At 67.3% G+C, this 19,837-nt stretch overlaps 3 protein-coding genes across 11 annotated transcripts in view; 2 read left to right on the forward strand and 1 right to left on the reverse strand.

The window, feature by feature from the left end:
• The window catches only part of ANKRD11 (ankyrin repeat domain containing 11), a 158,168-nt gene extending 153,366 nt beyond the window's left edge, over window positions 1-4,802 (forward strand). For all 9 annotated transcript variants that reach the window (XM_075101138.1, XM_075101140.1, XM_075101143.1 and 6 more), the window contains 4 exons: window positions 1,014-1,112; window positions 1,219-1,362; window positions 2,499-2,591; window positions 3,509-4,802. In XM_075101138.1, coding sequence (XP_074957239.1) covers window positions 1,014-1,112; window positions 1,219-1,362; window positions 2,499-2,591; window positions 3,509-3,694 — 522 coding nt within the window. In that variant the 3' untranslated portion in view covers window positions 3,695-4,802. The remainder of the gene's footprint in view (window positions 1-1,013; window positions 1,113-1,218; window positions 1,363-2,498; window positions 2,592-3,508) is intronic.
• A 4,305-nt stretch (window positions 4,803-9,107) lies between these two features.
• SLC22A31 (solute carrier family 22 member 31) lies at window positions 9,108-12,526 on the forward strand. Its single transcript, XM_075101151.1, has 9 exons — window positions 9,108-9,295; window positions 9,883-9,986; window positions 10,057-10,211; window positions 10,338-10,506; window positions 10,850-10,998; window positions 11,114-11,222; window positions 11,293-11,507; window positions 11,653-11,764; window positions 11,860-12,526. The coding sequence occupies exons 3-9, from the start codon at window positions 10,130-10,132 to the stop codon at window positions 12,206-12,208; spliced, it is 1,185 nt and encodes a 394-aa protein (XP_074957252.1). The 5' UTR covers window positions 9,108-9,295; window positions 9,883-9,986; window positions 10,057-10,129; the 3' UTR covers window positions 12,209-12,526.
• A 224-nt stretch (window positions 12,527-12,750) lies between these two features.
• CDH15 (cadherin 15) lies at window positions 12,751-18,630 on the reverse strand. Its single transcript, XM_075101150.1, is given in 17 exon segments — window positions 12,751-13,025; window positions 13,027-13,059; window positions 13,142-13,297; window positions 13,386-13,522; window positions 13,967-14,042; window positions 14,044-14,130; window positions 14,132-14,208; window positions 14,296-14,532; window positions 14,608-14,750; window positions 14,889-15,142; window positions 15,218-15,403; window positions 15,530-15,658; window positions 15,860-16,020; window positions 16,106-16,250; window positions 16,331-16,486; window positions 16,655-16,807; window positions 18,509-18,630. Coding segments are annotated over 17 exon segments (2,346 nt in total). The 5' UTR covers window positions 18,560-18,630; the 3' UTR covers window positions 12,751-12,860.
• Window positions 18,631-19,837: the final 1,207 nt, after the last annotated feature.

Raw genomic sequence — 19,837 nt, forward strand, 5'->3', positions numbered from 1 at the left:
AACCTGAGGTTTGTTTGGGCTTTAGAGCAAGTTTGTATGAATCCACTGGATTTGAGGCTGGAAGGCAAAACTGCTTTTACAAGCAGGATGGTAATTGGATAATGAACCTAGAAGACTGTAGGAAAAAGATGGCTCTTAACTCCAGCCTTTGTTTTCCCAAGCTCTGATATTTGAGTAGCCGATAGCACTCGCTCCTTGGCAGTGGGGTCTGCGTTTCACTGCTGTGCTGCGCGAACGGGCTCGCTAATACAAATGCATCAATCAAGTTAATGCTGCAGGCAGTAAATCCGGGGCCCAGCCGGGAGGAGGAGGGTCGATACAACCGGCCACGTCAGGCTTCGTTCCCTACTGCAGGCAGGGTGCAATACCCCGGTCCGCGGGCGTTTCTGTTGCAGTGTAGCCCGTGTGCTGAGTTACTGTTTGCATGAGTTAACAGGCTTTTTGTCAGCCCCAGCACCGCAGTGGTTGTAGTAGCCTGTGTTCACATCTGCTTGTCCCTTCCTAGACTAACTCAGAGCCACCCGCTCCTCTGCTCTGCAACTTAGGCTGTGCTCGAGGAGCACCTCGCTACCCGGGAAGGCGCGGGACAGACCAGGGCACGGGCACCCTTCCCGGGGCTCAGGCTGGGCTGCTCATGGCAGTGTTTCTCCAGCAGCATCATCCCCTTCCTCAGACGTGCTCAGGCCCCTTGACAAACCACCCTTGCAGCATGTGGGGTGATTTAGGCTGAGGTCCTGTAGGCTGAGCTTGTCTCTCAGCGCTGGACGCCTCTTCCCCTGTTGTCTCAGCCCTCGCAGTGGTCTGAGCGCTGGCAGGACGTTGTCCTTTGCCGCCTGCCTGCTGAGGAAATAGGCAGACTTTCTGCTCCGTAGAGCTCCGTACGGGGTGGCACCGACCCCCTCTCCGAGCCCTTGGCCAAGGCGCGCCGTGCCGCAGGGGGAGCAGGCAGCCCCCGTGGGCTGGGCACCTGGCAGCGCTGCTGGCTCTAACCCACCGGTGTCCTGTGCCCGCAGATCGCCCCGCCGCCGTCGCTCGCGGAGCCTCTGAAGGAGCTCTTCAAGCAGCAGGAAGCCGTCCGGGGGAAGCTGCGGCTCCAGCACAGCATAGAGCGGGTAAGGGAGCGCGCCGGGGAGGCTCCTGCTGGGAAAGAGGACCCGAATTTCCTCCGCTGGGGAAACTGAGGCTGCCACGCTCACTGCTTCGTTTGCTCTTCCTCAGGAGAAGCTCATCGTCTCCTGTGAGCAGGAGATTCTGAGAGTTCATTGTCGGGCGGCAAGGACTATTGCCAACCAGGCTGTGCCCTTCAGTGCCTGCACCATGCTGCTGGACTCCGAGGTCTATAACATGCCTCTAGAAAATCAGGTCAGTGCCTGTCTTGGTGGTGGTGAAGTGTCTCAGAGGTGCTGTGCAAGACCCTGAGGGAGACGGTGCTTTTCTGGACGGAGGGAGGGAGGGAGGGATGTAGGCAGGAGTTACTAATGCTCTCCCTGCTCAGGCGCCTGTCACCCACCGCGCACACGGATGCGGGATCCTGCAGGAGCCCTCCCCAGCACGCGCCCAGGTTGCCTAATCTGACTCAGTTTCTGGTGTCGTGTGTTCTGGGATACCCCACGTGCGTGCCGGGGAAGGAAATACATCCAGGAGCATGGGGATACAGGGAACGTCGTGTCTCTTTAGGAGCAGAGATGACTCACGTTTATCAGTGAGTCTCAGGACCCTCTGCCTTTCTTCTTGATCAGGATCATCTGCGCACTTGAAAGGTTTATTTTACTACACTCTGGGATATCTTTTCCTGTTGAAGGAAGGGGAGAGAGCCATTAAATTGATTTGTCTCTGAATAGTGGCTTCGAAAGAGCCAGCCTCTGTCTCACAACCCACAAAAAGTGCTCATTTCTTTGATTTCACGTCGTTCCTGCTGGAGAAGGGGGAATCGTGCCCGGTTTCTGCAGCCGTGCGGCTGCGGTGGTCCCGAGCCATCCCACCAGCACCCTCTGCAGCCTGCGCACCGCAGCTGCCGCCTGCCCAGCGGCGCGGGGAAGCACGCTGCTGCATTGCAGGAGGGATCCTGTGCAGGGGCGGGATCCTGCAATTTATTAGTGACCTGGCGTATTGATCCAGGAGCCTTGATATATCCCTCGGCATTTCCCAGCCAAGCCTTTGTGCTTCTACAGCGAAAACGTTACCATCTCGGGCACGAATTGAAGGAGACAGAGAGGTGCGGGTGCTGTGACGGGCTGGCACCGACGGATTGTCTGCAAAGCAAGCAAAAACAGGGCGTGCGTGCGTGTGTGCGTCCCTGTCTGAGGCTGGAGCCCCTGGCCAAGGGCTGCGAGAGCAGCTGGGAGCAGCGTGCTCTGCCCTCCCTCCCTGCAGGCACCTTCCTTGTTTCTGATGTGTGCGCCCTAAGAGGGATTTGAACGTGGCCTGTTAGACCTGTGAGTGCTTAAAGTAAAAAGGAAAATCTACCACGTAATCCCTTTTTGCTGTCTTTTGCTCAGGGAGACGAAAACAAATCGGTCAGAGACCGTTTCAACGCACGACAGTTCATTTCCTGGTTGCAAGACGTGGATGACAAGTACGATCGAATGAAGGTGAGAGGTGCGGGAGCCCCGGTGCTCCGGGCTGCCGCCGCGGCGCATGGGCGGCAGCAGCTCCTGCTGCTCTGCCTCCTCCAGGGAGGCTTTCCCTGAGAGGGGCCCCGGCTGTTGCTGCAGCCTGGAAGCTGCCTTTGTGGTTTCCAAAAATCTGCCGGGAGCAGGTGTCCCGAAGCGGCCTGGGCAGCGTTGCGCGATGGGGGACGCTTCGGTGCACGGCACGGCTGAGAGGTGGGAGCCTCTGCGGGCACTACGGGAGCGCGGTTGCCTCTGCTGGTTCCAAAAAGGGGGAGGGGAGACACGTTCTGCGTAGGGTCGTCTGGCTGGCTTTTACTCTGCTTCGTGCCATATGGTCTGGAGCTTTCTCGGTCAGTTAAACCCTGGGGGCCTGCTCTTCGCCAGCAACACATGCTGCAGCAAGCTCAAAACCTATGGCAGGCTTCAAGGTGGCAGGAGCCCATGCAGTGATTTGCAGATGCTCTGCAGAGCTCTGGGTGGCAAACTCTGGCACGGTAGGGAGCGGGGACGATTGTGCTGTCAGCTGGTGACACACGGAGGGAGTTGGCAGCTCCCACGAAGGGAGCAGGACCCTGCTCTCGGGCAGCCGAGGGCCACCGCTGGGGCCGACGGGGGCTGTCTGCCGAGGCTGTCACTGCTCTTGAGCCTTTAAAAGCCGCCCCACAAGGCCCTTTTGGGTTCGCCCCCGCTCCTGCTGGAATTGGGCTCAGCAGACGTCCCAAGTCCCGGTTCCCTTCCTGTGAGGACGCGTGTGGCGTCCCTCCCTCCGTTTGCTGCTCCGCCCGCCGCGATGGCTGCGGGTCCCCTGCCTTTGCCGGGTGGGACGGGCAGCTGGAGCCTCTCCTGCCCTCTCCCGCTCACCCCTCGTCTCTGCTTGGTTTTCTCCCCCGATCCAGACGTGCCTGCTCATGCGACAGCAACACGAAGCTGCCGCCTTGAACGCAGTGCAAAGGATGGAGTGGCAGCTGAAGGTGCAGGAGCTGGACCCCGCGGGGCACAAATCCCTCTGCGTGAACGAGGTGCCCTCGTTCTATGTGCCAATGGTCGACGTGAACGATGACTTTGTGCTCTTGCCGGCATGACAGTTCAAAACCAGGAGACATCACTGAACACTGGCAAGGACGGGAGCCCTCCGAGGTCGGGCGGTCGAGCTCACATTCACCCTTACCGCTTGCTGATGAATCCCTGGTCAGAGGAGGAGGAAGCAGCTATCGGCAGAAAACAAAACAATAAGAAAAATAATTGCACTTTCTTCACGACGTGTCCCTCGCTTCCGGACTGACGGCAGCTCCGCCGGGCAGCGGGCCGGGGCGCACCTCCTTTCCAACCGGCTGCTGCGGCAGGGAGGCAGCCGGTCTGCGCAGGCGGCGAGCACTCACCGGCCAAGAGACTGGCAGAGGCGCGGAGGGAGGAGACCAAGGACGCCATTTGTGTGTTGCAGAAGCTGCTGAGCGGGGCCAGCAACCACGTGATTCATGTACTTGTGAACACCGTGATTTCCAGCTCTCTGTTTTCCACCCGTCGCGGATCTCTTCTCGGAGAAGCTGCAGTAGGAAACCATGGGGGGAGGGGGGGGTGTTTGAGTTTCTCGTTCCATCCTGGGTATGTCTAAAAAAAAAAAGAAAAAAAAAAGAAAAAAAAAAAAAAGAAAAAAAAACACAAAACCACAAACAAAAAACAATTAGAAACAAAAAGACAGCGTCCAAGTTGGGCAGACGCGGCTCTGAAGGTGTGGACGGCTCTGGGCTGCGGAGGCGGGGTGCGCCCGCGGCGCCCTGCGGCAGCCGCTCGCCACCGTTTCGGAAGAGCAGAGGAGCCGCCTGCGCACCGTGCGCCGGGGCGGCACGGCCGGCGGCGGGCGGGGAAATGGTGACGCAGAGAAAGGACTTTGCCAACTGTGTTTTTAATGGAGTAAAATCCATGTGGTTTATATATTTTTTTCCTTTAATCTTGGGCATTTCGTTTCTCTTTCTGAGAACATAACTTGAAAACACTACAGAGCCAATACTCATATAAAGAAAAATTGTATCCCATAAATGCTGTACAGTTTTTATATACATTAACAATGTACTTTTGCTGCCTTCTAGATAATTTATTTTGCAACACATTACTGCACAGTTGTAAATAACTTATGTACTGTAACATCACTTTCAGTTATGTGTAAAGAAATAAATAAATTAATTAAAATTATCTTTGTATGTACAGTTCACCGCAGGCAGCACTTTCCCTGCTAAGGACGTGGTGCCGTGTCGTTTGGAAGCCCGTCTGGCGCGCTCAGGTACGCCCAGGTAGTCCGACCCGCCTTGCAGAGATCTCCGGAGGCTGACCTGATGCTCAACACCGCGTCCTTTTTCTCCTCTTCCCCTGCCCTTTCGCATTCGGTGGACTTGGAAACCCGGCGGAGCCGACCCTGCGGCCGTGCCGAGCCTGCAGCCGGTCGCGTTGGAGTGGGCTGCGGGGAGAGGGGGAGCCCCCATGTGCCGCTTGCCAGCGGGGGCACAGCGCGACGTGACGAGTGGCGTGCGCGCTCGGGCTGGTGAGTTTTACAGCCCCTCTATAGCCGTAGCAGCTGCGAGTCGAGGACCCGCTGTTTCGGGGCTGCGGAGCCTGGAGAAGGGCGGGTGGAGCCCAGCGCTGCCCCACGGTTGTAGATCGTCGTGCTGGGGTGTCCGTGCTCGGTGCTTTCTGGGTGAAGAGGCCGGTTGCTGGTAGGGCAGGCGGGGAGGTGCCTCCCTGGCAGCGGTGACAGTGCTGCTGGGGTGAGCTGGAGCCCGGGGCCCTGCGGCGGGGCTTGGAGCCACGGTGCTCCATGCTGGGGGTGCTGCCACCCGGCGTGCCTGGGGACGGGCGCCTGCCGGGCTCCCAGGGTGCTGCACCAGCCCCCACCGCGCTCCCAGCCACCTCCTTCGCTCCTCTTTCCTTCTCTTTAATACTGAACCTCAGAAATTGGTTGTGTGGATCACAGCTGCCCCCTTGGCCAAATTGACTCTTGCTCGTGGGGCCCCGCTGGATGCGGCTGCTGAGGACGGCGGCACGCGGTGCTGCCGGCTGAGCCGCCTGACGCCGGCCTGCGCCTGCCTGGGGGCAGCCCCGCCACGCACACTCCGCGTGCTCTCCGCGTCCGTGCCTGCTGCGTGCGTGCTCCCTTGTTTGCATGCACCAGCCTGGCTCACGTTGCTTTTCTGAGCTATAAAACCCAGCTGGAGCTAGCAGGGTGCTGCTGCCAGCCCGCGGGCTCGGCCGGCGGGGAAGGGGCAGCCCTGCCTCTTGCAGAGGATCGAGGCCTTGGCTAGCGTAGTGCCCAGTCGCAGGGGCTGGCCCCGGTGTTTGCACCCATGCGGAGACCGGCAAAGTCTGTAATCCCATGGAAGCGTCGTGCCTAGGGCTGCCAGGAGGAGCTGCGCCGTGCTGTGCTCTCCCCCAGCATGGCCCACGCCTCCGTGGGCTGGGAGAAACAGGGAGGCACAGAGAGGCTTCACCTCCAAGCTGGGATGTGCACTTTGTGGGTTCGTGGGGCTGGGGATGCACGCCACGTGGGTTCGTGGGGCTGGGGACACACGCCACGTGGGTTCGTGGGGCTGGGGGCGCACGCCACGTGGGTTCGTGGGGCTGGGGGCGCACGCCACGTGGGTTCGTGGGGCTGGGGACACACGCCACGTGGGTTCGTGGGGCTGGGGGCGCACGCCACGTGGGTTCGTGGGGCTGGGGGCGCACGCCACGTGGGTTCACGGGGCTGGGGGCGCACGCCACGTGGGTTCGTGGGGCTGGGGGCGCACGCCACGTGGGTTCGTGGGGCTGGGGACGCACGCCACGTGGGTTCGTGGGGCTGGGGACGCACGCCACGTGGGTTCACGGGGCTGGGGACGCACGCCACGTGGGTTCGTGGGGCTGGGGGCGCACGCCACGTGGGTTCACGGGGCTGGTCTCTGCAGAGGCTGCACCATGGTGGGAAGGAACCACTGGTTTGGCAATGCCTGACTTGCTTTTGGGTTGGGTGCCAGCTCTTCCTGCCTCCATCCTGCTGCTGCGTGCCGGCACCGCGGCCTCTTCTGCAGGGGACTGCGCTGCACGTGCAGCTCTTGGCGGGGCCATAACCCAGCCCGGGCTTAATGCAGCTGGCGAAGTCCATCCTCAAGCACAAGCTCGCAGGGATGAGGCTGGAGACAGGTTCAAGTGCCTCTTCCACGGCCTCTGTGCCTTGCTCGCACCTGCTGCCCGTCCTTTCCTGGCAGGCAGGGACCCCAGCTGCCCGCGCCCCCGCGCTGCCCCTCTGCCGCAGCTGCCGACGCGGGGCTGGCACGGCAGGGGCGAGGGGCTGGTCCCCGCGGATGCCCACCATCAGCGCCTGGTTGTGCTTTTTCTGTTCGGCCTTGGCGGGTGCACATGCTGGTTGAATGTCTCAGCTGCCGCTTTTGGCAGCGGGGAGGTTACAGATGAGCTTCGGCTCCTCTTCTCCTCTTCCTCTGCCGGCAGGGCTTGGCTGGGGGGGCCGGAGGGGACTCGCTCAATCCAAGACCGCTTTTCAGCTCTGATCACTTCATTCGACAGCACCGGCTCTTGCTCAGTCCCGGCAGCCCCCTGCGTGGGGCGAGGAGGTCTGGGGGCGTGTGGAGCACCGAGCCCTCGGCGGGTGCAGGCAGCAGCAGGCAGCGCAGGCCGCCCGGGTCCCCCCCCCCAGCAGAAGAGCGCCCGCCGTGCTGGGATGCCTCCGCACCCGGCTCCCCCCTTGCTGCCGCCAGCTTTGCAGCCGGTTGAGGAATTTTCCACAGTCCTTGAGCCGGGGACCTCGAGGGTTTCACTCCACCGCATCGCAGCGGCTTCATAAGAGCCAGGGGTGGGGGGGGTCCTGCCTCCCCCTGCCACACCCCCAGCTCCTGCCTTGGCACCGGGGGCCCTTTGCCGGACCAGCAGCACCGGCAGGGACCGGGGCTCGCCGCAGGCAGAGCAGGACGGGCAGTTCGCCACAATGGCCGTGCCCCGGCCGGAGCCAGGCTGGTTTTTCCCCCCCCGGTCCTTGCCCAGAGCTGCCGGGTTGGGGTGGGCAACTGGTGCAAGCGCCAGGGCTGGGGCTGGGGGGCTGCGTCTGCTCCGGGGGTGTCTTTTGACAGAACACAAGAAAGTGGCTGCAAGCAACACTTATTTTTTAACTCCTTTCCAGCCCTGCTCTTTCTTTTGATAAATAACCATCAATTAACCTCTGTAAGCACGGAGGGACCTTTATTTAGCCGTGTAAAGCAAGAAAAGTCCCGTACTCTCTTCTGACCCCAGTGCTGGGAGGCGCGGGAGTTCCCGGGGGTAAGTTTTGCTCCCGGTTCTCCTCCCGGCCACGTAGGCAGGTGCAGGTACCTCCCAGGCCAGTCCCACCTTCCCTCGCTGCTGGTCGGACTGGGATGGCGGCGCGTGGGCCGAGGCTGCCTGGTCCGTAACACACCCGTGGCTTTTTTTACGCCGTCGTTTGTGTGCGCAGCGCTGGGCACCGAGGGTCCCGCGCCGCGGCGGCACCCCCGGGCCTTTCGGTGGTGCGAATTCCCACGGAGGGAGGCAAAAAGCGGACGCAGGCGTGATTTTTTTTTCTGCTGTTGTGTGTACGGAGCTGAGCCCTGGAGCGCTGCTAGTGTCCCTCAGGGGTCACGCTCGGAAAGAAGTGTTTAAAAGAAGAGATAAAAAAGCCCGCTTGTTTGCAACGCGGCGGCTTTGTTGGCTCTTCCCACGGGCTCGCCGCGGCGCTGGGTGCGAGTGGGGCTCTGGCCAGTTCCCTTCCTGGGCGGGGGGTGGACCCTACTGCCCCCCTTTGAGGTTTAGGGGGATCCGGGTGCATTTGTGGATGGTCCCAGGGGCCCTGGCTGCACCCCTAGGACCCCCGGCACCACTTGGGGTCCCCCGGTGCCAAGAGGGTGCCTTGGCCTGGAGCACCGTGGAGAGGGGGGCTGAACTGGGCTGGGGGGGTGTAAATGGGGCTGGGGGGGACTGAACCGGGGCGGGGGGGGGGGGGGGCAAACCGGGCTGGGGGTGAAAGGGGCTTGGGGGGGGCTGAACCGGGGGTGGGGGAGAGGGGGCGAACGGGGCTGAGGGAACCGGGTCTGGGGGGGCCCGGGGGAGCCAACCCGGGCTTGTGGGGGCTGACCCGGCCCGGGGGGCCGCGGAGCTTGAGGAGGGCAGGGCCCGGGGTGCGGAGGGGAGGGGGGGGTGTCCGAGCCGGGCGGGTGGGGGCTGGGCGGGGGCGGTCCCCGCGGGGGCCGGTCCGCACCGGTGCCGCCCCACACCTGCTCCCACGCCGAGCCCGAGCGATCCCCGGCGGCGGCGGCGGGCGGTGGTGATGATGACGATGACGGTGTGCGGGGGGGGGTCGCGGCCGCGGGGCCGCCGGGCGGCGGGGGGGGTGGGTGCCGTGCGCGGCGCTGGCGCTGGGGTGGGCGCTGGGGTGGGCGCTGGGGGCGGCGCCCCCCCACCGCTGCCGCCCCGACGCCGCGCTCCTGCCGCCGCCGCTGCGCCGTCTGGGGGGGGCCGCGCTGCTGCGGGCCGCCGTCCCGCACCTCCGCGGCGGCTGGAGCCCCTGCCAGCTCTACCGCTACCGCCCCGCCGCCGGCCCCGGCGCCCCCCTGCCCAACGGCACCGGACCCTGCACCCGCGGCTGGCACTACGCCCTGCCCGCCGCCGGCCTCCGCTCCAACCTCGTCACCCAGGTCGGGGGAGGGGGTCCCCGGGGTCGGGGGAGGCGGGAGAGGGGACCCCCCACACACACCACCACCACCCTCAGCGCCGGAGGGAGGGGGGTCCTGGGGTTCTGGAGGGTCCTGGATACAGGAGGGGTCAAGGGAGGGGGGTGGATGTCTGGGGAAGGGGGAAAGGGGACTCCGGGGGGGGCAAGCTGGGGACCCCAGCAAGGGTCCCACGGGAAAGCTCGGGATGTGCAGGGGCAGCACCTGGGGGGGTCCGGGGGAGAGGGAGTTTGCTTGGGGACACACAGCAGGGATCTGGGGAAAGGAGAGGGGTCCTCGGGTGGAGAACCCCCCCCATGGACAGGCCTGGGGGAGCCCTGGGAGAAGGGGTGTCGGGGGTGTCAGGGGGCAGAGCTCTAAGGGCTATCAGCACTGTCATTCCACATTCACCCCCATATTTCTGCTTGTGGGGTGGGGGCTGGCCAGAAGCCCCCCCAGGCGACTCATGGGGCTCCTGACCCCATCCATCCCAGCCCCACAGGCAGCTGTGGGGGGGGTCTGCTGGGACACCCCTGCAGACGTCTCCCTGCCACGTGCCCCCTCGCCCGCAGTGGGACCTGGTGTGCGCCTCGCGCTGGAAGGTGCCCCTGGAGCAGACCACGCACTTGCTGGGCTGGACGCTGGGCAGCGTCACCGCCGGCCTGGCCTGTGACAGGTAACTGGGGGGTCCCTGGGGCGGGGGGGGCGCGGCGCCCAGCCCCGCTCACAGCCCGTGCCCCCGGCAGGTTCGGCCGCCGGCCCGCCTTCGTGGTGTCTCTGGTGCTGGCGGTGCCTGTGGGCCTCGGCGTGGCGCTGGCCATGGACTTCGTCATGGTCCTGGTGGCACGGCTGCTCTTTGGGGCGGCGCTGGCAGGCGCCTTCCTCTCCCTCTACGTGGCACGTGAGTGTGCAGCGGGGGTCTGTGGTGGCGTGGGGACCGAGGGCGCTCTGGGTGCGGGGCGCTCTAGGGTGCAGGATGCCCCAAGGCCGTGGCACCCACAGCGCATCCCTTGCCCCTCCTTGCCAGGGCTGGAGCTGTGCGACCCCCCGCACCGGCTCGGGGTGACAATGGTGGCCGGCTTCTTCTGGATCGCCGGGGAGCTGCTGCTGCCGGGGCTGGCCGTGCTGTGCCGGGACTGGCGGGTGCTGCAGGGTGCCGTCACCATGATCCTGGCTCTGCTGGCTGCCTGCTGGTGGTAAGGACCCCCCCGCCGGGCAAGGGGGCTGCGTGCGCAATGGGGGTGCTGCCACCCGCAGCAGGGCTGAGCCATGCCCCAGGCCTGGCACCGAGCCGTGCTTGGGGAGTGCCAGGGCAGCACCCCAGCCCAGCGCACCCTGCCCGGGGCCGCGGTGGGGATCAAAGGCTGGCGGGGGCTCTCCAGGTGGAGCGTGGGGACCCTCTGCCCCAGGTAAATGTTTGCTCAGGTTTGAAGTTGAGGGTTTCTGGGCAGCGTCACCTTGAAGCGGGGAAGCGGGGGTGATCGCTGGAGGGGGGCCAGGCCCCTGGCGAGCCCCGTGACGCTGACGCTCGTGCCCCAGGTGCCCGGCGCTGCTGCTGGAGTCGCCGCGCTGGCTGCTGGCCACGCAGCAGCTGGAGAGGGCCAGGAAGACCTTGCAGGTGCTGGCCGAAAGCAGCAGCCCCGGCTCTGAGGACGACAGCTCCTGCCACCAGGACAGCCTCCTCGCCGGTGCGTGGCAGGGGCTGCCAAGGGCGATGCGGTCACCAAGCCCCTTCCCCAAACCTGCGGTGACAGGGGCGGTGGGATGGTGCCAGCTTTAACCCGGGTCCCCTTGTCCCAGCAGAGCTGGAGTCCCTGTCTGAGGGGTCCCCACAGCCCCAGTACCACGCCGTCTGCGAGATCTTCGGCACCAGGGTCATCTGGAAGAACGGCGTCATCCTCGGCTTCGCAGCGTGAGCAGGTGGGGGGGCGGCGGTGGGGGATGAGTCCCGCTCGCGGCCCCCTGACCCTGCTCTTCTGCAGGTTCATCGGCTCCGGCATCCGCCACTGCTTCACCCGCAACCTGGACCCCCACCTGCCCCACTTCTTCTCCTCCTACTTCGTGCGGGTGAGCACTGAGGCGGCCGCCTGCCTCTTCGTCTGCCTGACGGCCGAGCGCTTCGGGCGCCGCGCCATCCTCCTGCTCTGCACCGTCCTCACCGGCATCTCCTCCCTCCTGCTGCTGGCCCTCACCCAGTGTAAGGACGGGCGGGGGACCCCCACCCTTCCTGCGGTGGGATGCGGGCCCCAGCTGGGGGGCTGGGGGTAGGAACAGGATGCTTGAGGGGGGGGGTGGGTGTGTGCAGGATTTAACACCTGATGGTGCTTCCCGCCCTCCATCAGACTTGCTGGACCTCATCGTCCTGACCCTGTCGGTGGTGGGCATCACCGCCTCCCACGCCGTCACCATGCTCAGCATCTTCTTCGCCAGCGAGGTCCTCCCCACTGTGGTCAGGTAAGGGGGGAGCTGCCACCCCCTGTGCCACACCGGCTGGGGGGGGGCACCCCCCGGGGTCCCCCGGGCCCCCTCTAAGCACGTTTCTCCCGCAGGGGTGCCGGGCTGGGCCTCGTCGTGGGGGCCAGCTTCGTGGGCAAGGCGGCCGCCCCCATCACCGCCATCCCCAACAGCCGCGGCTTCTTCCTGCACCACGTGGTGTTCGCCTCCTTCGCCATCCTCGCCGTCCTCAGCATCATGCTGCTGCCGGAGAGCCAGGGCCGCAGCCTGCCCCAGTCCCTGCAGGACGGCGAGAGCCAGCGCCGGCCCCCCCTTTTCCGCCGACCCCTCCGTGAGGACCACCTGCCCCTTCTCACTCCCCACGGCATCCCCCACGACTACTCCCGCCTCCCTGCCTCCACCAAGAGGATGGTGGGCTCCCCGGCCGCCCCCCGCGAGACATAGCTGTGCCCTCCCTGGGGTCTCCCTGCCGCTGGGGGGCCAGGACCCCCCACAGAGCACCGGGACCCCCATCCATAGGTGCTTGCGGGGATGGTGGGGCGCACCCAGGACATGTGATAGCTGGGGGGGGGCGTGTCAGCGGACCCACCCCATGCCGGGACTGGATCCTGCCCCAGGAGGAGCTGTGCTGGGAGTCCTGGGGTGGGGATGATGCCCCCCCCTGGGGTGTTTGCAGCGGGCGCTCGTGGGCTGCCAATAAAAGTGCCTTGTTTCTACGGGTGGCTGGTGTGGTCGGGGGTCCCACACGGCACCCCTGCCACCAGCCCCCTTCTCTGGGGTCTTTATTATGGGGGGGGGACAGCCGGGGGGCACCTCATCCCCCTGGCTCTGCAGGTTCTTTCCCCGGGGTGTCCCGTGCGCTCGGCCTCTCCCTTCCCGGGGTCTGCGGGGGGTGTGCAGGTGTGCAAACCCCTGTGCTGAGGTCTTTTTCGGTGCACACGCGTGTGCAAAGCCCCTGAGTGTGGGTACCTGGCGCACTCGCGTGCACAAAGCCCCTGCAGACGGGCACCTTGCGCGTGTCCGTACGCAAAGCTGCTGCATCTGGCCGCCTCGTGCACACGCGTGTGCAAGCCCCCCACTGCCCCCCCCGTCCCTGCTACTGCCCGTAGAGGTCAGCCAGGCGCCGGAAGCGCGGCCCCCACTCGCTCAGGTAGTCGTAGTCCTGGTCCTCATCCGTCAAGCTGGAGACGATGGAGCTGAGGGGGCTGGCGACGGAGCCCGAGCCCTCATAGTCATAGATGAGGGCCGTGTCGTAGGGGGGGCACGCTGGGGTCGCTGTCGGCCGCCTCCAACCCCTGTGGGGACCGGGGCACTGTCAGCCCCGCTGATGGGGGGGCGGGGGCCGGGGGCAAGGGGGGTGCTGGGCCCTGTCCCCACCTCATTGATGAAATCCTCGATGTCGGAGGGGCTGCTGGGAAGCTTGCGGGGGGCCGGGGGGGTGGCGGAGCTGAGCGGGGCGTCCCTGCGCATCGGTGGCTTGGCCCGGGGCGGGAAGAGCTCGGGGTGCCGGAGCTGGTTGATGTCATATGCGTCCTGTGGGGATGGGAAGGGGTCAGGGGTGCGGGTCTGGGGTGGACACCCCCCCCCCCGCACCAGAACCCCCCTCCTGACTCCTGCTTACCTGGTCCTCCTCGCCCCCGCCCTGCTCATCGTAGTTGAGGATGTTGTCACGCATGTCGTCCTGCGAGCGCTGCAGCAGCCCCTTGCGCAGAGCCCGCCGGCGCCCGCGCGCCCGCGCCGCCCCCAGCCCCGCCAGCACTGCGGGCAGAGCGCGGGTGGGCACGGGGCGGGGTACGGGGGGGCGGGCACGCGGGGATGGGGCGGCTGGGCGCGGCGAGGCGCGCGGCGATGGGGGTGCGCGTTGGGTTGGGAGGCAGTTGGTGGGGCTGGGACAATGGGATGGGGGTGCAGGTAGGGGTCTGGGGGGGAGCGCTGGGTGATGGGGTGGGATGGATGATGAGGGAAATGGTCTGGGGGTCTTGGGTAGGAGTCAGAGGGGGTTGCTGGGGTTGGGGTGGGATGGGGTGTCCTGGACCAGGATGGGGCGATGGGGTGGAGTGGGGGACAAGGTGACAGAGTGTGTTGGTGGGGCTCAGGATGGGTGGCCAGGACCGGTACCGTGTGGAGGGCACGGGACTGGGGTGCGGGGATGGAGGTGGCCGGGAGAAGTGGGGGTTGAGGATGGTCGGGGGTCTCACTCACGCAGGAAGAGGACGCTGCTGCCGAGGATGATCATGAGGGCCCCGAGGGTGATGCCGGCCCCAGCGGTGGCAGCGGCCCAGGACACCGTCCTCGCAGGAGCCATCTGGGCCGCAGTGGCACACCGAGATGTTCAGGAGCTGCTGCCGCTCCTGCGGGGGGGGTCCCCGAGTCCTGGAGCAGCAGCGGGAGCGAGTAGGGACCCTCGGGCAGCTCCACCAGCACAGCCAGCACTGCGTGGGTCACTGTGGGAGGGGCACGGGCAGGGGGTGAGGGGGAAGCCCCCTTCCCCCCCCATGCAGCAGCCCCCCCCACCCCAAACTGGCCCTCACCATTGAAGCGGGTGATGCTCCAGTTGCGGGTGAGCTGGGGGTGCTGGGGGCTGAGATGGAAGTGGAAGGGGGCACCGTGGGGGGGCCGGTCATCATCCGTGGCCCCCAGGAGCAGGCTCCCCCCGCGGCCCGGCCGCCCGCAGACCAGCCCAGCCGGAGGCTGCAGCAGGGGCGCGTGGTCGTTCACCTCCAGGATCTCGATGGAGAGGGTGCCGGTGGCAGAGAGGGGGGGCTTGGCTGGGAGCACAGAGCAGAGGGGTCAGGGGGGGACGGCAGGTGGGGGGGACACGGTGGGGGTGGGGGGCTTCTCACCGTCATCGCGGGCAAGGACCAGGGCGATGTACCAGCCGCCCTGCAGGAAGGCAGAGGGGTGCAGCAACTCCCTCTTGGTGCGGATGGTGCCGGTGTGGGGATCCAGCTGCAGCCAGTCCGCCGGGTCGTAGAGCAGCGTGTAGCTGTGGGCGCAGGGGGTTTGCATGCCGTCACCCCTCAAAACACCCACCACGGGCTGTGAATGCGGGACCCCAAACATAGCGGGTGCTGGGCGGCGATGCAGGGGGGCTGGGTGCTGAAACCCATGGCCTGGGACTCACGTAAGGGTCTGGAGCTGGTGGGTGTCGGGGTCGCTAGCGGTGTAGGTGGTGACGGGGGTGCCCGGGGGAACCCCCTCCAGCACGCTGACCCGCCGCGGGTTCTCGCGGAAGACAGGTGCCTCATTCACATCCTGCACCCGCACCCGCACGGTGGCCAGTGCCCGCGGGCTGGCGGGGGCCGTGGGCTCCAGCGGCTCCTCGTTCTGCACCGACACCGTCAGCTCGAAGCGGTCCCGCACCTCGTGGTCCAGCGGCTGCCGAGAGGGGCTGCGGGTCAGCCGAGCCATGGGACCCCCCACCCGGCAGTCCCCCGGCTGCCCCACGCCCACCTTGGCCACAGAGAGCACGCCGTCGTTGGTGTAGGGGTCGGTGTGGATGGCGAAGGCGCCCTCGGGGTCGCCCTCCAGGATGGTGAATTTGGCCAGCCAGTTGGGCGAGCCGGCCAGGTCCTTGTCATGCACGAAGACCTTGCCCACGTCCACGCCGGCCGCCTGCTCCTCCACCTCCATGGCGAACTAGGGGAGAGTGGTGTGGGGCTGGTGTCGCGCCCCCTTGGGATGCTGCTGTCCCCAGGGGGGGGAGGTGGTGGGTCCCACCCCGCTGACCCCCACATGTCCCCCCTACCCATTCCTGGCCACTACCTCCTCCTTGGTGAACTCGGGAGGGTTGTCATTGATGTCCTCCAGGTAGATGACAGCCGTGGCGGTGGTGGTGAGCCCATCCCCAGACATGTCGGCTGCCTGCAGCGTCAGGTTGTACACCCCTACGGTCTGCGGGGAAGGAGGGGGGCCGGTGCTGAGCCCCTCCAGCCCCTCCGGGAGCCCAGAGCTCTCCCAGCTGCTGGCCACCCACCCTGTGCCCACGCCTGCATCTGCTCATGGTTGAAGATGTGGCTTCACCACCTGGGGGTCTCTGGCTGCCCCCAGTCCTGGTGCTGCCCCAATGCTGCCCGCACCCCCTATGCCCGCTACCTCGCGGTCCAGGCCGGGCCGTGCAGTGCAGATCTCGCCGGTGGTGGCATTGATGCTGAACATGCCGGCGGTACCCTGCTCCAGGATGGAGTACCGCAGCGCCGCATTGTCCGTGTCGGGGTCATCGGCATCGGTGGCGTCTGCCGTCATCACGCAGGTCCCTGCGGCCGCAGGAGTGCCCCGGTGGGTGTCGGCGTGGGGGCTGGCTTGGTTCACCCCCAGCCCCTGTCCCGCAGCTGGACCCACCTGGCTCAGCCCCCTCCACCACGCGCCCTGTGAAGACGTCCTGCCGGAAGAGCGGCCGGTTGTCGTTCTGGTCCATCACGATGATCTCCAGGTCGGTGGGGTCCTCCAGCGTCACACCGCCCAGGTCCAGTGCGAAGGCTTTCAGCTGCGGGCACAGAGCCGGTGGGTCGGGGCCCGGCTGGGGGGCTGGGGAGGGGGCCACGGGCAGCTGGGCAGCATCCTTACCCGGAAGCGGTCCGTCTCCTCCCGGTCCAGCATGGCATTGAGGAAGACCTTCCCGGTGAACTTGTCAATGGAGAAGATGCCCAGGGGCTCCTCGTCCACCCCCGGCCCCTTGATGCTGTAGATCACCCCCCCGGGCTGCTGCTTGTCTGACTTGATCTGCTCCAGGGAAAGCAGGGCTTGCAGTCCTGGGGCCGGGGGGGCCTGTCCCCTGCCTGGGGTCCCCCTCTGCCCTGAGTCCCCCTCCTGGGGTGTTCCATGCAAGCCCCCTGCCCGGAGCACCCCCAACCCCGCCACTCGGAAAGGGGTGTGTGTGTCCCTGCCTACCTGCACCAGGAGGTGGGGGATGCGCTTGTGGTTCTCCGAGACGCTGATGGGGGGGATCACCCAGGCCCTCTTCACCCGCCGCAGCCCCTCGTGCTGCCGCCAGGCCTGGGGGCTGCCTGGGGCTGCAGCGCCTGGCTGGGCTGAGCTGGCACCCTGGGTGGGGGGGACACACAGTGCAGCCAGTGACCCCGAAACCTCCACTCTGGGGTGCAATGCCAGGGCAGTGGGCAGGCCCTTGCATCCCAGCCGGGTGCGTGGTGTCGGGATGCATGGTGCAGGGGTGCATGGTGCCAGCACCCCCTGATGGGGCTGGGTCTAGGCGAGCAGAGAGGGCACCCAGGTCCCCCAGGAACTCCGTGTCGGTGATCTCCTGACATCCTGGTGTGATGGTGACGGGTGTCCCGCCGGGCTTGCTGGGAAGGGGTGCCCCACAAATGACCCCAGTGGTGCCCCAGGCATGGCCCTACCTCACAGCTGGGCTCTGCCCCGTGGGACCCCTGCGTGGGGATGAAGGGGTTACCCTGCGCTGGCAGTGCCTGGTGCGGCCCCAACCCACCTCACCCTCACTGCAGGGATGTGGCAACGAGGACGGAGGGTCAGGGGTCAGTTTAGGCTGCGTGGGTGGTCCAGCTGGGGTGCTGGTGGGGAAGAGGGTGCTAGGGGGGGCTGGGATCTAGTCAGGGGCTGTGAGGGGGGGATTAGGAATGGAGACCGGGGGAGTAGGAGTTGGGGGGGGGCTGCAATGCGGGGTCAGGGAGCTGCGGGGGCTAGGATGGGTTTGGGGGCTGTGAGTGACTGGGTTGGGGAGTCGGAGAAGTGGGAGGGGGTGGCATGGGGGTCTGGAGCTGTGGGGAGGAGGCGTGGTGGCTGGAGATGGGGGTTGGGAGGGGGCAGGGAGCTGTGGTGTGGGGCTGCAGTCCCCACCCCTTGGCTCCCCAGAGCTCGTCCTAGGCCCTGGGGACACGGGTTGTCCCCCCCTGGGGAAGGGAGCGCATCTGGGCAGCACCAGGCCTTGCACCCACATCTGCACCCACCCACATCTGCACCCATCTGGCCGCACTGCTGGGTGCTGGTGTGCCCCAGGTCCCCGTGCATGCCCTGCCCGGGGCGGGGGAGCGGGGCAGCGGGGGTGGCTGTGCTGGGGGGCCTGGGGATGGTGGGGGGCTGTGCAGGGGAGGGGGCTGCGCGTCGGTCCCGCGGGATGGGCAGGACAAGGGGCTTATTTGGAAGCTGTGACGGGAGCTGCCTGCGGCCTCCAGCTGTCCCTCCGCCCTCCCCAGCAGAGACCCCCCCCTTCCCTGGGAGGCTGCTGGAGCTCGGGGCGGATGGGGAGAGTGATGGGGGCCCCGCTGCTGCTGGGTGGGGGCTGCCCTGCAGGTCCCCTTTCCTTCCCCTACCCTGAGCCCCCGACCGTGGGGCCCAGGCCAGAACCCCAACAGCCCCATGTGGCTCAGGCCTGAGACCATGGTGAGGGACTCTGGGAGAACACGCATGGACAGGGGGGTGCCGAGGGATCTGGGACTGCGGCTGGGGCGGGAAAGGGGGAGCAGGGTGTTTCTGAGTGCCTAACCCTCCCCCAAATCCCTTTTCCCGGTTCACAAGCGCAGGCGCTGTGCCGGAGCCGCAGGCTCCCCCCTGGCGCCGCCATCTGTGGGGTGGGAAATGCCCCAAGAGGGGCACCGAGCCCCCATCGCCCCCATCCCCATCCCGGCCAGCCCCAGGGCTGTGCCTCCGCAGGGTCTGGGGTCCGGCTGCCCCCTGGCACCGCGTCCAGACTCCCCATCCTGGGACACGGCGCAGTGGGGGGTCCCCATCCCCATCGCAACCCCTTCCCCATCTCCCCGCGCCCCTTACCCGAGCGCAGAGCGGGGCGAGCAGGCAGGCGAGGAGGAGCGGGGGGCCCATGGCGAAGCGGGGCGCAGTCCGGCCGCCAGCCCCGAGCCGCTCGCCGGCCCCGAGCTAAAATAACCGCGGGGCTGGCTGAGTGACAGCACATGTGCTGCCGAGCGGGCCGGGCCCCCCCGGCCGGGCAGCTGTCCCCACCGCCCCCCCGGCCGGCAGCCCGCACCCCTTGCCCGACGGGGGCCCGACGGGGCGGGCGGGGGGGCGGGCTGCGGGGGGGGCCCCGGGCCGGGCCCGGGGGGCCGGGGGGGGGCGGAGGGGTGCGGGGGGGGGGTCCCGCTGGCCGGGGCGGGGGGTCGGGGGTGCGCGGCCCCCCCCAGGGCAGGGCGGGCGGGAACGCGGCAGCTGTCGCCGGGCGCCACTCGGGGATGCCGCGACGGGGCGGGCGGGGAGGGAGAGACCCGGCCCCACGGCTGGGCCGGCACCGGCACCGCTTCAGCCCGCCCCGCTCCGCCGTGCCCCCGGTCGAGACGAGCACCCCCCCACCCCCCCGGTGCCGGTGCCGGTACCCGTTCCGCGGGCTGCGGGGCCGGTGCTGGCTCGGGAGACGGGCGGCAGCGTCCCGCGGTGTCCCGGCCCCGGGCGGCTCCCGGAGCCCCGGCAAGGCCCCCGGCCCCGCTATCCCGACCCCCCGGTGCCCATCACGGCGCTGCCCCCCGACCCCCGGAGCCGCTCCCGGCGCTGCCCTCCGACCCCCGGTGCCGCCCCCGGTGCTCCCTCCGACCCCCGGTGCAGCTCCCGGTGCTCCCTCCGACCCCCGGTGCCGCTCCCGGTGCCGCCCGCGACCCTCGGTGCAGCTCCCGGTGCTCCCCCCCCGACCCCCGGTGCCGGTGCCGGTCCCGGCGGCGCCGCGAGGCCGCGGCACCAGGTGGCAGCATCGTCCCGGCCACCGGCCCCGATACCGGCGGTCCCCGCCGCCCGGGGTGCCGCAGCGGGGTCCGGGGGGTCCGGGCTGCAGCAGGGCTGGAAAGTCCCCCCCTCCCCGGGCAGGGCGGGGAGTGGGGGGGGGGGGTCGGGAGCCTCCTCGCTCGCCCGGGGAACCGAGCCCTGGGCCTGGCAAAGGAATACGTGGCGTTTCGGTGACACCGGTGGGCTCGGCTGCTGCGGGGACCCCCGCCCGCCCAGCACCGCTCCCCTTCTTGGGAAGAAGAGCCCTTGGTGCCCTGTCGGTGTGGGGCATCGTTCGGAGCATGATGCGAAACAGCGGGCACCGGCACGGGGGTGGGGTGCAAGGCGTGGGAAAAGGCACATGGGAGGCAGGACATGGGGTGCAGGATGTCT

This window comes from Phalacrocorax aristotelis, chromosome 8 (assembly GCF_949628215.1).
Source record: "Phalacrocorax aristotelis chromosome 8, bGulAri2.1, whole genome shotgun sequence".
Classification (NCBI taxonomy): domain Eukaryota; kingdom Metazoa; phylum Chordata; class Aves; order Suliformes; family Phalacrocoracidae; genus Phalacrocorax; species Phalacrocorax aristotelis.

Bases quoted from the DNA above. Each gene is read 5' to 3' on its own strand.
- SLC22A31 (XM_075101151.1), top strand. From the start codon at position 10,130: ATGGACTTCGTCATGGTCCTGGTGGCACGGCTGCTCTTTGGGGCGGCG. The intron at 10,507-10,849 runs GTAAGGACCCCC...CTCGTGCCCCAG, and splicing joins CTGCTGGCTGCCTGCTGGTG to GTGCCCGGCGCTGCTGCTGG. The intron at 10,999-11,113 runs GTGCGTGGCAGG...TTGTCCCAGCAG, and splicing joins CCAGGACAGCCTCCTCGCCG to AGCTGGAGTCCCTGTCTGAG.